The 18,214-nt window shown below is 27.4% G+C and overlaps 4 protein-coding genes across 4 annotated transcripts; all 4 read left to right on the top strand.

Annotated features, from left to right (window-relative positions):
* The first annotated feature begins 2,176 nt into the window (after nucleotides 1-2,176).
* Nucleotides 2,177-4,929, top strand: LOC119669934. The gene is made up of 4 exons (XM_038079991.1): nucleotides 2,177-2,410; nucleotides 2,689-2,777; nucleotides 4,666-4,799; nucleotides 4,853-4,929. Exons 1-4 carry the CDS (start codon nucleotides 2,209-2,211, stop codon nucleotides 4,917-4,919), a joined length of 492 nt encoding a protein of 163 aa, XP_037935919.1. The 5' UTR covers nucleotides 2,177-2,208; the 3' UTR covers nucleotides 4,920-4,929.
* A 1,438-nt stretch (nucleotides 4,930-6,367) lies between these two features.
* Nucleotides 6,368-8,008, top strand: LOC119669924. The gene is made up of 4 exons (XM_038079981.1): nucleotides 6,368-6,522; nucleotides 6,643-6,734; nucleotides 7,728-7,864; nucleotides 7,918-8,008. The coding sequence occupies exons 1-4, from the start codon at nucleotides 6,390-6,392 to the stop codon at nucleotides 7,979-7,981; spliced, it is 426 nt and encodes a 141-aa protein (XP_037935909.1). The 5' UTR covers nucleotides 6,368-6,389; the 3' UTR covers nucleotides 7,982-8,008.
* Nucleotides 8,009-10,565: 2,557 nt separating this feature from the next.
* Nucleotides 10,566-12,555, top strand: LOC119669915. Its single transcript, XM_038079970.1, has 4 exons — nucleotides 10,566-10,718; nucleotides 10,811-10,899; nucleotides 12,218-12,345; nucleotides 12,413-12,555. The coding sequence occupies exons 1-4, from the start codon at nucleotides 10,589-10,591 to the stop codon at nucleotides 12,492-12,494; spliced, it is 429 nt and encodes a 142-aa protein (XP_037935898.1). The 5' UTR covers nucleotides 10,566-10,588; the 3' UTR covers nucleotides 12,495-12,555.
* Nucleotides 12,556-13,347: 792 nt separating this feature from the next.
* On the top strand, nucleotides 13,348-15,099 carry LOC119669906. The gene is made up of 4 exons (XM_038079958.1): nucleotides 13,348-13,536; nucleotides 13,600-13,688; nucleotides 14,719-14,855; nucleotides 14,908-15,099. The coding sequence occupies exons 1-4, from the start codon at nucleotides 13,404-13,406 to the stop codon at nucleotides 14,984-14,986; spliced, it is 438 nt and encodes a 145-aa protein (XP_037935886.1). The 5' UTR covers nucleotides 13,348-13,403; the 3' UTR covers nucleotides 14,987-15,099.
* The last annotated feature ends 3,115 nt before the right edge of the window (nucleotides 15,100-18,214 follow it).

Genomic DNA, 18,214 nt, shown 5'->3' with positions numbered 1-18,214 from the left:
ATAATTAAATAGAACGACAAAAAATTATTTAAAGCATTTTACGTAAATATCAATTCATTTACAATGCAGTCATTACTGTTACTCAGTAGATAAACTGTATCTACTGTAAATTTCTGTATGAAATTTATTGGTCTAAAAAATTAATATCTATAAAGAAACATTTGTAGATAATATTTTAGCATTGTTGTCCAACCTAAGGTTAGGTTGGGAAGGTATAATCACTCGTTACGATTACCGATATTCATACGTAAACCAGAAAACAGCAGTGTTCAGTGTAAGAAATTAATAATTATTTATAAATTATTTTTTAAATATACAATATCATTTAAAATAAATAATTAAGGATTTACGTTTCTGATTACGAAGAAATATTATTTATTTATAATAAACAGTTAACTGGTACGAGGGCGATTTGATAACGCAGTGACTTTTTGAATAAAACAAATTTTTTTCGTCAAATAAACATTTTATTTTTCTACATAATCACCTTTTAGCTCGATATATTTAGTCCAGCGTTTTTATAATTTTCTTATTTCCTTCAAATAATAGGTTTTCTCAAAGCTCTCAAAATACGCGTTTGTCATTCGACTCAAATCTCTTACTGCTCAGTCATTTCTTTAGGTTTGGAAACAGAAAATAGTCGCAGGGGGTTAAATCTGGATAATATGTTGGATGGGGTTGCAATTCGTGGATTTGGGATCGTAATGCTTAATGAAATTTACTTTTTTCCACTTTTTTCCAAAGACTATCAAACACCAACTAAACGACGTAGCTTGCTCAAAATTAAAAAATTGCCCACTGGTAGTTTACAGCTGACGGCAGCACTGTTGCATTTGGAGTAACTGCGCGGGAAATTCAAAAAGTCACTGACTTAGCAAACCGCCCTCGTACCTTATTAGGCATTACATGGAGTATATATAAAAAAACTAAAAACTCTATCAAATTAAATGTTTAAATCAACGTTTACGAAACTTTTTTTTTTAAATTATTTTGATTTTTATTGAATCTTTTAAGCATCAACTTAGAACTAAGAGCTTGCGAAACAGTCAAGATTCTAAAATCAAAGTTTTTGTGATCACTAAACTAAAATGTGTGAAATATACAATAATTGGTTAATTATTATTATTATTGATACGGGAAGTGGTACTGAAACTGTCAGGTCTATTGTACTCATTCCTGGGTTTAGAGTAATTCTCTAAGCTCTGTTGAGATATACTCTTTGCTAAAGAGTAGTATAGAAACTACTTTACAGAGTTGTATTGTCTCTTCCGCAATGGTATACATTCTCAGGAGTATACTCCGTATGTGCATTAACGCAGGGGCATTCTGACAGCACATTTGTCTCTTCTCTTCGCAGAATCGACAGTTTTCATTTGTATATATACCCAATCTCGTAAGGTGGTATTTTAGCTTAGAGTGTCCTAATAAGATTTCTGTGATGAGTCTAAGTTTTTCTTTTGATAAGTTCATACAAATTATAAGTACCAATAAGTAATTTGGATTGTATTAATTCTGTAGATTATTCCAATAATTCTTTTTTGTTTTGGTTGTTTTTTATTTTTATGACACATGGTTCTGGCCCCACCATCGGTCTGACTGCCATTGGTTAATAATATTGTTAATTTTTTTTTTTGGTGACTGTTTTGGTATGAGTGATTTGTTGCAAGTCATGAATTGTAAAGATATAGAACTCAAACTGTGCTAAATCGAAAATTATATTCTCAGTTTCAAAATCTTTTTTTTCTTGGAGAATATTATTTGGAGATTTTCCGAATTACTTATTTATATAAAGAATATATAGATTTAAGGTATCGCATTACTCTAAATGTGTTACTAATTGTAAAGTTTTTAATAATATTGATCTCACATGGAGCTTTAAATATTATATATAGTAACGTAAATATTTTCTTAAAAATTTTTTCTTTGGAAGTTAATAAATTTCGAAATTTTTTTGATTTAAAATTATTGATACAATTTTTTTGTTTCACTTTGTTTAGCTATGACATATTGGGATGTTTCGTATTGAATAGGTCTTGAGAGAAAATTATATTACAAAAATACTTCCTATCGATCAATAAGCAGCTGTTAATTAAGAAAAGTTTTATAACTAAATGCGAACAATTAATTTATTTAAAAAATTAATTAAACTTAAAGATGTACTCGTATTTGTAATTACTTTTTCATGTATAAAAGAGTGTGGAGAAATCAATGGAGTGGTTAATATTTCAAAAGTTTTCATTAGGTGATAATCGTGTGCTGAAAGGACGAAATATGTTAACTATAAGGAGTTCAGCTTCCATCAGTCTTATTGTTTTAATTTCAATATTTTCAAATAACGCACAAAATTTCCAACAATTAGATTACGATGCAATAGATTATGATTGTGAAATGGAAAATTTCCAACCGTTTGGTTCGTATGTTAATCACACAAAAATTATTTATTTTTCTTTTGATTTTACGACGGTTTTGGGTTAGTTTGTGTCTCTACAACTCAAACTTACAAACCGCTTTTATCCAAGATATTTGGGTCTATGCCAATAAGATTTGATTGTTGCCAGAGATCCACATATCTGGTCAATAAACGGGTAACAGCATTCAGCAGCCTAAAATTAATCTAAAATCGTTAAAAAAGTTAAGTTCACAGGTTTTTTTATTTCAAAAATACTTGATTTTATATATGTACAATAGACGAGACGGCATCCATACTTGACATAATTAGATCGAAAATCGAGTTTATCGAATGTGATTTATATTGTCTTATGCAGAGAACTTTTATGGTAAATATGCAAAAATTATTATAATAATATATACCTATTATTTAGTTTATTTATTTGTGTGTATGATTTGCGAGAAAATAAAACTATAAGATGTAAAACCAAATAACGTATCGAATATAAAAAAATTATATTTTTAAATATCCAAAGACATTTTTACTAAATTTTGGGTAAAAAGGTTAGGGATGTAGAATATACTGAAAAATCTGGTTGATTATTGATCCTTAATACGCTTTGTATGGCCCAATGTTCTCTTGGAAATACAATGGAATGAAGAAGAAAAAGTACGATTTGTTGGTCTTTACACAGTGTCCTTTATACGAGACACTAAGTCTCGTAATTCTGTTAATATGACTCGGTGGTTAGCTGTTGTTTAGTAGTGTGTTCTAAATTCATTTAAATTCTTTTGTTGGCATTTTTTACCACTAGTATTTGTATATGTTTATGTTTATGTTTATGTATATGTTTGATTGATTTGTTAGTATAAATTTTAGCCTTTTTGTTTTTTGCGACTTATGAGCCTAAATGAATACTAAATAACAATAATGAAAATTTTGTTGCGGTCTAAATAACATGTTGTAAGTGTCTAAATAAACACTAATTACAATGAGAGGAGAAACATAACACAATATTTGTAGTGGGGTATGCGTTTAAATAAATAGTTTAAGGTATCAGTATCTTAATTCTCCATCAAGACAATCCGAGTGCTCACACATGTCGTCTAATAACCGACTATTTGAACATTCAAAAAATCGTATTAATGACTCAACCGACGTACAGTCCGGATTTGGCACCCAATGACCTCTTTTTGTTCCCGACGTCAAGCATAAATTGCATGGACAACGATTTTTGTTGGCGGAAGAAGCAGAAGCTCTTGTTGCATTTAAAAACCATGTTTTGGAGATGTCTAAAGAAGATTGAAAAAAATACTTTAATAAATAGTTCGAATGCACGCAAAAGTGTATTAATCATAAAGGAGAATACTTTGTGAAACAATAAAGCAATTTTCAACGACAAGTTAGTATTTTTTTATTATTATGCTCAACATATAAATAGTGACCCTCGTAATCAAGTATGTTCCTGATTAAATATGTTATTTACACTAAGATAATGTAGTACTACTTATTCTTAGAATACAATGTCTTTAAAATGTTATTTTTTTTTTTTGAGATCAAACGAGTTTCCTATGTCGTAGTTTTCCCCGATTATGTTTCTAAAGATATTTCTAATGTGTTGGGATATATTTTAGCTAAATACTCGAGTAGATTACAGAACTAGTCTAAGTGGTATGTTTGGTTTATGTATTCTATTATGTTTCTAAAGATATTTCCAATGTGTTGGGATATATTTTAGCTAAATACTCGAGTAGATTACAGAACTGGTCTAAGTGGTATGTTTGTATGTTTATGTTTATGGTATGTTTATGTATTCTAGGTAAACCATAAAATTGAAATACCTTAGCGTAAGTAGGGATCGGTCTTAGCAGAGGTGTTCTGAGTCAGATTGAATTCGAAGAAATAACAAAAAATTTGATGTTTGAATAATGAAACTACATGCAGTATTTGGCATTGATATCTATCAGACGAATAAATAATTATTCCAAAAATTTTGGCGGATTCAGAGTTGAAAGCCTGACACTTTCGGACTTATATATCATTGAGCTATTTCTAAAGATCATTGATGATGGGTATTTGATAATCTTCGAAATTGGGGTATAGTTAATCAAAAAATTTTTTAATTAAAGAAATAAAATAAAAATTTTGTTGAAATTTATTATAGTTTGAGTTCTTATTGATTTACGGTTTTTCTTACACATATCAGTTGAATTCATTAAAAAGTTTCAAATTTATAATCTATAATTTTTAATACATTTTTATTTAAATTTAATTAGTTTAATGAAGCCGGTTATATAGACCCTGATGGCTGCTTGGAAGTTGCTAGGAATCACTTTGAAAGTGAAGAGGATGTTTTAGTTGCAATTTCTATATTCGAACAATGCGCGAACTTAGTAGACGAACAGGACCTGTAAGTAAATAGGCTTAATACTAGTTTCAATTAATTCTACTTATATTTTTCAGATGTAAATTTGCCATGGAGTTTGCAAATTGTTTAACAGAGTTTTTCCAGCATAATAATTTAGATTAATATACCTTCGAAAATAGAAAATAATAAACTTATAATGTCTTCTAGTCGATTTCGGTATAACTTTTGAAATTTGTTCAAATTAATATTGTGTGTGTGTGTGTATTCTTTTCAATCAAATCAAATCAATGTACTATATTCTCTTAAAAGTCTACGTTTTTTGTTAATATTTCTACTACATTTCATTTCAGTTTTTAAAATACAAAATAAAATAGAAAAAAATAGCAACTGTAGAAATTTGTGTTTTAATACTTAGTACAAGAGAAAAAATCAGCTGCGTTAGTGAACATGTCCATAAGAACCCTTTATAGAACTTACTGTATCTGCCTATTTGTCTAATAATCCAACTTTCTATTAATCTGTATGTCTATCAATCTCTGGTTGTCTCTACCTATCCATCCATCTATTTGCGTCTTATTGTTTAAAAACAGAACCCATGTTCATTATATATTTTTATTAATTATTATGTGGCCATAAATATTTAATTGAATAAATAAATTTTAGAGTCTTGGATATTTTTGTTTTTCTATTAATAATTATTTGCATCTATCTGATACAGCTATTTGGGATATACCCAATTTGATGTACCCCGTGATACACTTATTGAAATTGGAAATAGAGCTTTCAATTTTTTCGTGGAAGTCAAAATCTAAATCCTGTCTTTAAAAATGCTTAATATCCCAAGGTATTGGTATTTATTATTGTATTCAATTTCTACCTGGCTTTCTTCGAACTTCCACGACAACGAATTGCTTAGTCTAGGACCTTTTCTGAAAATAATAATCTGCCATAAGATCCCGTTGTGAACAATAACTAAACAGATCATCTATCATAATTTGCAATACATCAAGTGAGTCCGCAGAACCACATCATCATCATCATACAAAAGCACTTTTGTATGAGTTGAGTTGATAAGAACTCCGCCCGTTGTATATATATAATGCAGAGAAAAGTCATGCAGATCATTTAAGTATAGGGAGAACAAATTCGGGGTGAGCAGGCGCACATTCAAAAAGTATACTCTAACTACATGAGGGTTTTTTTTGTTTAGTAGTCATCTTCATATGTATAATTTTGTTCTATGTAATATTTAAATTATTATGGTTTTTGTTTACTATACATACGTTTTTAAGAATTATAATTGTAAGTTTTGTAAAGTGATTTTTAAAAGTCTTTTGAATTTTCTTAGCGTATTTTTTTTTTTTTGTTTAGCAATAAAATATCTGATAGACCTTAAAATAATACTTAAAGAACAAAAATGCTTATCAGCACTGAAAACACAACAACTATAAATTAAATTAAAAAATAATTTAAAAATTAATGAGAACCATTAATTTATTTAAAACATTACTTCAATTTTGAAATTTACTTGTAATTACTTTCTAGTAAATAAAATAACGTGAAAAGTAGCTAGACTTTTCATTATTTAATAAGTTTTCATTAAATGACAATCGAAATTCGGGAACTCCAAAAATGCTGACTATAAAAATCTTTACAGCGTTTATTTTTGCTATTTTCATTTCAAATGGATTAAGTATGGATTATGATTCATTAAATTACGCTCAAATCGTTCAGGACTGTGAGACAGAACAACCTCTTTCACAAGGTTTGTACTGTTCAAATGATTATTAAAAATTTGTTAAACTAAATTGAAATTAATTTACATGTAAGATTGGTTTATTTTATATAATTTTACTTAATTTTTATCATCATTTGTATAATTTAGAGGAGACACTTTCCTTAGCAGCGGTATATGAGGACGAAGTATCTGATAATGTGAAATGCTTTTCCTATTGTCTCTTGAAACGCACTTTTATGGTAAGTTAATAAAAATAAATATAATATATGTAGATATTATTTAAGTTCACGTGTTTATATATATTTAATAATTTAAATAGTGTTTAATGTACAGAATATTTATTATTAAAACATATAATTTTTAAAATTTTAGAAATGAAAAGACAACAACAAAAATTTTAGTTAATTTATCGAAATTTGTTTAATCATACAACACTGTTTCGAGTATTGCCAAGTACTCATCATCAGTGAATGGAGTGAGTACTTGGCGAGTGAGTACTAGTTTATATTCCATATATAATTTATTTGGACTGCAAGTGCCAGGCTTAGAACTCGTGCCTATCAAATTAATCATATTTTTTTGCAAGTAGCCAAGGCTACATAAACTCTCAATGCCCAAGTTCCAAGTTTTTTGTAACTGTTTATTTTTTTAAGTGACACTAACCAAAGCACTTGTCGTGCTTTAAATTAGAGCGAGCTTATAAACTACAGCTTTATTTGAAAATCCCAAGTTCAACGAATTAAAAGTTCATTTTCGAGGTGGTTTATTTTTTATTTTAAAGCTATTTGTCGCTCTACAAGTTCGCTGATCCCGACTAGAAAAATCTGAACAATTATTCGTATTTCTTATAATACTTATATTTTTAATGTTGATTTTTTTTTTGTAGAAAGTGACGCATTTTATGACGAAAATAAACTATTGAAAAGTTAGAAGATTTCGAATAGAAATGAAAAGACAACAACAAAAATTTTAGTTAACTTATTAAAATTTGGCTGACCATACTACGCCGTTTCATGTATTGCCAAATACTCATCATTAGTGGTATTTGAATTATTTTTTAAATTTAATTATTCGTAAATAATTTTTTTAAGATTTTTTTGAATTTTTCTTTTAAACTATTTAATAAATACAATACAAATAGTCCTAGAAAGGATTTAAATTTGAATATCTCTTCTTTATGTTTTTTTAAAAATGTAAAACAAATTAATAATATTGAAAAAAAAAAAATTTAGATGTATGAAAATGGATCCATTAACATCGATGGTTGCATTAGTGTTGCTAAGAATTATTTCAATCAAGATGAATATATAACAGGCATTTCCATTAAAATATTTAAGAATTGCGCTGATGGTTTAACCCGAAATGATATGTAAGTAAATAGGTTAAGTATTAGTTTTAATTAATTAAACTTATTTCGTTTAGGTGTGCACGTGCTGCTGAATTTGTTGCTTGTTTCCAGAATGGATTTAGAGAACAAGAACTATAATACTAGCGTAATATTTTCATAATTTCAATTAACAAAAAAAATTTTTATTTTTTAATAATAAAAACATTGTAGTTTTCTAATATCTCTGTTTTTTATTACGATGATCTTTATGCGTATCTAAAAATCTATGATAGAAAATATATAAAATCTGCTAGGCTAACATCTATTACAATATTCAAATCATCAAACTGGGGGTTTTCCATCTCCCTCCCCAGAGCTCCTCACTTAATATGTTTTTAAGTGTAGGATCATAGCGCCATTAATGATGATGATCCTAAACAACTTTATTATATATGATAATGATGAACCTAAACAACTTTAGGTATTATATATGTTCGGACTACTTTCTAAAATTTCAGATTTTAGCCTGATAAATTTCGTCATTGTATTGAAAACACTATTCAGACTGGTTTAGATTAGATTTAATTTTAGACTGAAAACTCATCTTTCGAAGACTTTTGTGTAAAGAAGTGCTTTACGGAGAGTGTCCATCTTTTAACATAATTGCAGAAAAATGAACTAATGTTATAAGAGTCTTGTGCAGCAGAATTTATTCAAGAAGTTAATTTCAATACAATTAGTATATTAAAAAGATTATTTACGCAAGAAAGGTAGATATAAAGACAAATAGATTTTGTGAAATTTGGAACAATAATCATAACACATTTTAATGGAACTTGTCATATAGCGTTTGACGCCAAGGTCTTGTATATGGAATATGTATATGGAATCCAATAGGAACTAAGACCTTGCAGCTTGATACTACAGAATTTCATTTCTCAGAAACTAAATTAAAAGCTATATTTAGTCAGTGTATGTAAAGTTGCTGGAGAAAATATATATGATTGGAATAATAGACAATGACAGCTGAGTTTATCTGTTATCCGTAATAACAATTCTAAGTATGAACACTTAAAATAACAAAGTAATATAGTTGGAAGGTTATCTGTAAATTCCAGACAAGTAATATATGTCTGGAATAATAGACAATGACAGCTGAGTTTATCTGTTATCTGTAATAAAAATTCTAAGTATAAACACTTAAAATAATAAAGTGATATAGGTAGAAGGTTATCTGTATATTCCAGATATATATTACATGTCTAGACAATGACAGCTGAGTTTATCTGTTATCTGTAATAACAATTCTAAGTATAAACACTTAAAATAACAAAATAATATAGCTGGAAGGTGTGCTTTGTGACAGTCACTGTAATACTACTATACACTAAAAATGTATTATAAACAAGTATTAAGTGTTTAAAGTTCTTCATGCCATAACAACTATATATATTATTTTCTATAGTTTTAGATATCTGTTTTATAGTCTGTTTTTGATTGCTCATACATTAATGAAAATATATTTATTATTATTCATTGATTTTATTTAATGTTTTCACTATTATTATAATATTGTTATTTGAAAACATACCAAAACAAGTTTTTAGGAAACAAGTCTAATAAAAAAAAAATATAAATTAGTTTTAACAAGCATAAGTATATATATAACTTATATACATCATATACCTACTGGCATTTAAACACATATGCTAATCACAAAATACCTAGAAATATAAATGATAAGAATATATACATAAATTATATTTTTAAATACTAATATTACCATGCTTCAAATAATCTCAAAAATGGATCTATTATTGTTATTATTAACAATTTTTTATATATCATCCCGTGACTTAGGTGGATTATTGTACACCACTATTGCCAGTTGCCTTAACCAATCCTCAACATTTTAATGAATATGATCGTTTTTGTTCCATAAGTTACTACTTCTCTACTGCTTAGTCGACTTAGTAGAATAATAAGAATGAAAAATAGAATAAGTCTACTGCTAGTCAGTTTTTTGTATTTGTTGGGAATTTTAGACAATTCAGGCAATGCCATATTTATTTCACAGCAGAAATTGATATTAGACTCTGAAAAACTAATTTTGTTGTTGTTGCATCTCAATATCAAGGAGGATTAGAATTAATTCAGATAATATATTTATGATGCCACTATAAAATATAGTCCGATAACATTGGTAACCATAAGAATATTTGCTATAGAAAAGACTATAGTAAGTACGACTAAAGTATAGTAGTATAGTATAGTAGTAAGTATAGTAGTAACACTAAAGACTATAGAAAATATATTAGTATTTTTCAATTGTATAATTTTATATGAAAGAATGAAATGGAAATATTTTATCTATTTCAGGAGAAGATTCTATCCTCATCTAATATTATAATACCATTAACAGCTGATATTCTGGCTTTTATCGAAGAATAGAGATGTATTCTGTTCATTTAGGGTGTTAAAAGAAGCATAATAGATCATCTCTGCTGTATTAGAAGTCAGTATCGCATATCTTTTGTATCTCACTTCATTCTGTTGTTTATTAAGATAATATTGGGTGCAAAGATTAATATAGTGACAAACCAATAACATTTGCGTAAAACAGTTGTTTTACTAATAAGTGAAGCTGTAAAATTTTTTTTTTATTTCTTTGGCATATAAAAGAGAATTTAATTATATTTAAGTTAGTTTAAGTTAGTTTTATATAAATTTTTTTATTGTGATAGTTATAGGTTGGAGCTGTGGAAGATGGCAATAACTAATAACTCTGTTTGGATAATTATTTTATTTATAATCTCGAAGCAAATTCACGGCATGACTGGAGTTGAACATACAAACGCATATGATGCATGCCGCTCAGAAGTGCAAATTACGGAAGGTACTGTAATTAGTTAAATATTTTAATTAAATTAAAATTATTAAGAAAAGTTAATTTAAATTTTATATTATATACCATATATTGAACAACAGAGGAAATTATTGCAGCTGGAATTTTAGAAGCCGAATTAAATGAAAATTCTTTATGTTACATATCTTGTATATTGAGAAAAGTTAAAGTAGTAAGTACATATCTTTAAGTAAATAAAAATATACTTCATTCATGAGATTTCATTATTCATGTGACCGAATCTCCAGTTATTTACTAACTGGAGTTTCGTCACTGTCATCACTGTCATCACTGGCTATGCATACTGAGACTGTATTGCCTATTTAGTAAACTAATTAAAGACATACACTTTAAAGACATACAATACCCGGACACGATGAAGGCCAGTCACCGGAGAAAAGAAAAAGAATTGATAATCATATAGCTGGAGAGAAGAGAACTGACAGTTTGTGTCACACTTTTGTTATTTCCAAATTAGTTTAAGTAGAAACAAACCAACTATCATAAAATACATACATTAACTTTCATTGGATTTAGTCGTCTTTCTAAAGTCACTTCTGGATTTTTAATAATCTAAATGCGATGTTATGTTTATTGATATGAACCTTTCCATTAATATATACCTGTAAACTCTAAAGGAGTAAATATTTACAACATTATCTGAATAAAAAGTGAAAATCGTAGTGTCTCATTTTTCACTTTATAACTTTGCAATACTTAAGTTAGGTAAGGTTAGAGTGACGATTTTGTATCCTAAATCACATTTAGGACTTGCGTTCAAACGCAGTTCAGAAGGACTCGAAAAGAGATAGTAAAGGGATAATATATCAATTGTATATAGTTGTTGTTGTTGTGATTTGAATTGCCCGCTTGGGACCCCAAAATGGGTCATTTTGACTACAAGGCCATCTTGCCAGACCATGTAAAAGGCTTTGGCTATGTCGAATATTATCATCCTGGTTGATTCCCGTATACTTAGAGCGGTTTACCCGTTGACTTAGAGTTAGTTGTAGTTCCATGGAGAGATCATCCCTAAACCCGAATTGTTCGTCCGGAAGGATATTTAGGGCATTCACCACTGTTTTTAGCCAAGCCAGGATTATTCGTTCTGCCAATTTCCCCAGAGTTGGGAGCAGGCTAATGGGACGCCAGTTCTGCGAAAATAAGTGATTCTTGTCCGGTTTAGGAAACACTACATCTTTCTAATTGTTTTCTGTTTCTATTTAGTTTTTAACAAAAAATATTAGATTTCAGTTATTTTCTGTAAGTTGACATGAATTGGTATACATGGTTGATATTTCTATTTGTTATAAACGTGTTTCTAAGTCTACATATAGGTGAAGTCATGCTACAGAGTTAAGCCAAGTCATGTTTATTGCAGAGTTACAAAAAATCTCAGATATATTATAAAAATTTTTAATTTTTTTATATATTAGTATCTTAACATAATATGATAAGATACATAATTATGATAATTGTATTTTCCGCAGATAGAAAACTATAAAGTGAATGTGCCGTTTATGTTAGCAGCTTTCAAAGATCAGTTGTCCAAAAATGAAATGGATACTGCTAATTACATCTTTAATCTTTGCGCTTTTAATGTCGTTATAACAGATGCGTAAGTAGTTAAAGTAACTGTAATTATGTATGTATCATAATTAATTAAAATTTTTATTTTTTTCTAGTTGTGACGGTCCTGTGAAGTTTCTCAGATGTTGTCAATATGCAATGTTAAGAACTAAATCGTTGTCAAAATTACTACAGTAATGTTTTGGTGCGAGTACTAAAGTAGTCGCCAGTGCCCCAGTATTTATTTATAATACTGTTGAACCTCTTTGAGATTAAATTTTATGAATTAACTGTAAAGAATTAAATGTGTTATTAAAAAAATGTATTACTTTATGAGCTGTGAAATTTATTTTTAAGTTTCGTTTGTTTTGGGAAGACCGGGTTTAGTAGTAAAGTACTGAGTCTAGGCATTTGGATCCCCAAAATGTTTAGAGCAGTATAATTTTTTGTTTTGCTTATTTTAAGTGCTTAATAAACACTAAAGTTTACAGTCTTTAAAGTTTACAGTCTTTAAAGTTTAAAGTCTTCATTAGAATACTTTTCTTCCTAGAATATTTTTTCTATCTTCAGTTCAGTCATCTTTACTGAACCTAATAAAAATTTTGTAAAAATTTACTTTTACCTTTAATGGGCAAAAAAAATGTGTTTTTAATATTTATAATATAAGACAAGTATATTTTAATTACTTATTAAATTAACAAATGTTTCTTTGATGACTTTTTGCTATATATGAAAGTAGTTATTTTAGAACAGAACTGTCCAAAGCACGGCCCACGAGTCACATGCGACCCGCGACGTATCTATTTGTTTCTGCGGTCCTCCAACTTGTACAGTGATTTGTATTGGCCCGCTATCGTTTCTGGTCTACACACCCCTGTTCTGGAACATGAACTGTCAATAACTTTTTCAAACGTTAATTATATAATCACCGAAAGTATTTGTTCACAGTTGTGGTAATAAAGAAATAAAACCTACTTACGGCGATCTAAGTGAAATTTTTTCGTTAATTAGTTATTTTTGTAGGTATAAAAAGCTGTAAGAGTTCATGAGGTTTTAAAATTTCATTGCATTTCAACCAGTAACAATCGATTTTGGAGTGTACTAGAAATGGCAACTATAAAAATCTTTCCTTTATTGATTTTAATATTTTTTATTTTTAATATATTTACAATTGTATCCGGTCAAACTGAAGCTGAAACTATGATGCAAGAATGTAACGAGGAATACCCATTATCAGAAGGTATGTGATGTATACTAAAATTTTAATATATAATAATTTTGATAAAATTCACATATTATGAAGATGAAGAAGCCAGCTTAAGAAATATGGATGATTCAGCAACTACAAATTCTAAATGTTTTCTAGCCTGCTTCCTCAAGAAGGGTGGATTGGTAAGGAAATCAAGTATTTATAATACATGGTTGAATGATATTTTGAGTTCAAATGAAACTCATGGATTTAAAATAGTAGAAGCATAAAAATTTAAATGGGTTTAAGTATTGATCATTCCAAAATAAGTAATAGAATATTACTATAAATGTATCGATAAATACAATATTCAGATAATATCTTTGTTATGGATTCCATTGACTTATTACCTGGAGCTAGTCCTCTTCATCGAATAAAATTTATTAAAAAATCTTCATTGAGTTCTATAAATTTGGCTAAGTCCGTAATATTACAGAATGACAGCTCGGTCAGGTCGGTAAGAAAAGGAGTCTTAAAGATTTTTACTCTTCTCCTAGCTAAAAACATGCACTGACACTTGAGATGCAGCACGGTATCCTCCTCATTCTCAGAGCCACAACCGCGACAAAAGTCATTATTGAGTAATCCCGTCTAATGGCATGTCTTCCATTTCGCAGTGACCCGTCTGCACAGGTACCATGGTGCTGAGCAGGTTCCGCCTTAATTGAAGTAGCTGATTGATTGGTTTTTTCACCTAAATTATTTTAAGTCAAACTAGATATCTTACGTTGAGGTATTCTCTGGTATTTTTGTTTAATTGCCAGTTTAACTGTAGCAAGTAGAACGCCTATATCTCTGGTATTTTTGTTTAATTGCCAGTTCAACTGTAGTAAGTAGAACGCCTATATCCGCCTTGCTAAGTCATTTAGGGAAGCTCGGCAGTTTTAAATATAATATATAATGATATATAATATAATGAGGCTAATATAGCTATCAGTGATTTGAAATAGAACCATTAGGGATTGCATTACAAAGAACCCATTGTACTGCATAATAGTTCATTGTAATATATATGATAAATATTGGATTATGTTTGATGGTTTTCGAGTATATATTCACACTTTTAAGTACCACAAATATGCAATGCACACTGTGATTAAGTGAGTTTTGAATTTTCAAGATTAATGCGATTTATCTTTTTTTTTTTGAAAAATCTTAAATTTAAATAAATAGATGAATGAAGATGGAGGAATCAATATCGAACGTGGCCATGAAATGATTAACGAAAAACTGCAAAACGATGAAGAAACATTAAAAATGGTAATGGAGATATATGAAGATTGTGCTGCACAACAAACTAATGATGACCAGTACGTATAAGTACTTAAAATAAAAATCAAATATATAAAAGGATTTTTTTAGTTGCGAAATTGCTGCAGAGTTTCTAATATGCTGTGGCGCAAAGGTTAAAGAAGGAAATATAGATATAAGCGTAACGTAAATCTGTTCGATATATTCATTATAAGTTTCTTATAAACTACACTACAATGTAGAAAGTATTAAGATCTACGATGCAATAGAGAAATAAAGGTGGTTTAATATATGATACAGAAATTTTTTAAAAATTGATCTTTTATTCTTCAGTGCTATTAAGTAGCAGTTTTCTCATTTTTGGTGCTGTTAATTAGCGCTTTCAATGTTTTTGTTTATTATTCTTCTATTTCAATATAATTTAAAATAGTGGATTAGAATAGTAGATCTGTAGTTTATTTAAATGATAATACGAGTATAAAAGTTGGATTGAGTGAAGTAGAGTAGAAATGAAGAAGCATAATTGATAACTGATATGTATTTAATTGAAATGAATTTAATATTAGAAAATGTGTTGATGTCAGCAAAAGAAATTGAAACTTAATGTAGAATATGTAAATCAAACAATATGTTATCATAAAGAAAAAAAAATTAATTCCCGAACAACCAAACATATTCAACTATATATAACCTTAAGGTTTTCACAGGGCAGCAAACTTATATATCACATTAATATTAATAGTGTAAATATAAACATTATATCTAATATTAGTTTTTATAACACAAATTAATATTAATAGAAAATCGAATTCAAATGAATAATAGTTAGTATAATAGATGGAATAATTTCATACTGATTTTTATTAATTCTAATAACTTGATGATTTGTCATTTTAAAAACAAAGTTACAGGAAAATGTCATTTTGATAGATAGTGGAACAGGATTTTTAATGTAACAGAAAGTTACATTTAATTTAATAATATTGAGACTACAGTGTAGGATTTGTTAAATATGTTATACTATCATGATCTTAATCCTATTTTAGTCCCAATGTGCTAGTAACAGCATTCGAATCTACCATCCTTGATGGTAGTGTCAATCCTGAAGGCTCGTTGATTTGAGTGCCATTTAGGTAGTTCGAAACCTCCCAGTTTCTGAAGCTTCCCAGTTTCGCATCGTAATTGATGTAATTCAGAGAGAGAATCTGGTCATCAACATAAAATGAAGATTTGACCACCTCAGCTGCAATCTTGAATTTTGCATCCGTTACATACAAAAATTATCGAGTAGCAAGGAATTGTGTAGTAGGATACAACTTTACTATTCCATAGTAAAAATCGCCAAATGCACTTGAGGTAGTCTCACATGAACAGCTGCTGTAAACAAACTAATTGACAGATGGCGCTCAAATTTGTATCATGTCAAGAAAGGGTGTACCAACATAACAAAAATTTTTGAAAAAGGTCTATTACTTAAGGAGTAGTTAACAAACAACAAAATCCGGATACTTTTTCAGCAGAAGGTACAATTTTACTTAAATTTTTTTGTTCTCACACATTTTGATTTTTCATAGGTAAGTAAAAGATTATTTTTGTTTTTAATTTGATATATTAAAATAATATAGTTTATTAACTGAAAATTAAATTTCAAATAATATGTGTAAATTATTATGTATACATATAAATTAAACTTATATATAGCGGAAAAACAGTGTTCTTGGTTTTTAGTCTATACAATGTTTTGTTTTTCGATTTTTTGTATAATAAAAAATTATAAGTATTTTTAATTATATATAATATTACGTAAGTGATAAATAATTTTTGTAAGAAATAAATTTTAAATATTTAAGCTCTTTAATATGTAATTTGTTTTAGTTGTTTTTGATTAAATATTAATGAGAAAAAAAAATGACAAACACAAGTATTCATAACAAAGTTTTAGTTTTAAATATGTTTACAATATATGAAATTTTGTCTTTGTATAAGTTGATATTATCTTTTAATATTTATATAATTTAGTTTTTCAGTTTGATATATGATAATGTAAAAAAATGAAATTAAAAATATTCAAAAAAAAAAAAAACAAATGATATTAAAGAAAATAAATGTTTTTAATACATATGTTGATGCAACAATTTAATTGTAAGTTGAAATGCCTTTCTTTTAATTTTCAGAACATTTTTAATTTATGTAAGTATAAAAAGTACTACAAATAAAAATATAAGATTATAAACTTATTTTAATTTCAAAAATACATCACTTTTTTTTTTGTTAAATATTGATCATTTCATCATAATAAAAAATATGTGTTAATTGAAAATTGCGAAATCTAATAGCAAACATAAATAAATAAAAAAAAATTATTTCGTAAACTTAAAATGAGTTCTAACTTATTGAGTATAGCATTTTAGACATATTATAAACTGAATTATTTATAACAAAAATATCTTAAAAACTAAAAATGATATTTCTTAAAAATATTTCTATGAATTTACAATTTAAAATATATTAAATTTATTATTTTTTCTTTAATAATATCTCATATAATGTGTATAATGTTTAACAATCTTATTATTTTTTCTTTTAATTTCAGTAGTAGTATACATAAATATTATATTACATATTAGGTTTCTACGCATCTTATGTATTTATTGTTTGTTTTACATTTTGAACTTAATTTTGAAGGTTCTACTAACACTAAAGTTTGCTTTGCTTTACTGATTTAAAATTTTTTTTTTATATAACAAATTAATATACAAATACATTTGCTTTCTATATAAATATACATATATATAATATAATATATATGTATATTCTCATTTTGTAACATTTTTTAGGCACTGTTTTTCCTTAATTTTTTTTATATGTATATATAATTTTTTTTTATATATATATATAAAATGTTATTTAAAATTTGTTTGGGTATTTTGAGGTTAAATTTTGTATTTTTAAACAAATTTTATTTTATTTTTATTTATTTATATATCCTTTTGAAGTATATGTAATATATGTAACAAAGTAAAATATTTTATTATTTACGTATGGTTTATGATTTTTTTGTGTAAGTGCCATACACACACTTGACATTTACAGTCTTTTTCATTATTATATTTGATTTTATAATTTCTTACGTTTCTCTTAAATTAAAGCAAAGAAGTAAACATGATATTTAGTTATATACTTATATATATATGTTTTTTGTTCTTATAATGTACCTCGCGATAAAAGAGGGTTAGATGATATATATGTACAAGTTAATTCTACTTTAAATCAAAAACAAAAAAAAAATAATAATAAATATAATAAAAATAAATGTTAATGTAATTCGCTAATGTTGTGAGCCTGGTAAGCAGCAGTTAGATATAATTCTGTACATCCTGCAATTAACACTAACAACAATCTAACTACATATTATGTT

Source organism: Teleopsis dalmanni, chromosome 1, assembly GCF_002237135.1.
Source record: "Teleopsis dalmanni isolate 2A chromosome 1, ASM223713v2, whole genome shotgun sequence".
Lineage (NCBI taxonomy): Eukaryota > Metazoa > Arthropoda > Insecta > Diptera > Diopsidae > Teleopsis > Teleopsis dalmanni.
The sequence above is the reverse complement of the archived record's forward strand: the minus strand, read 5'-3'. Positions and strand labels throughout refer to the sequence as shown.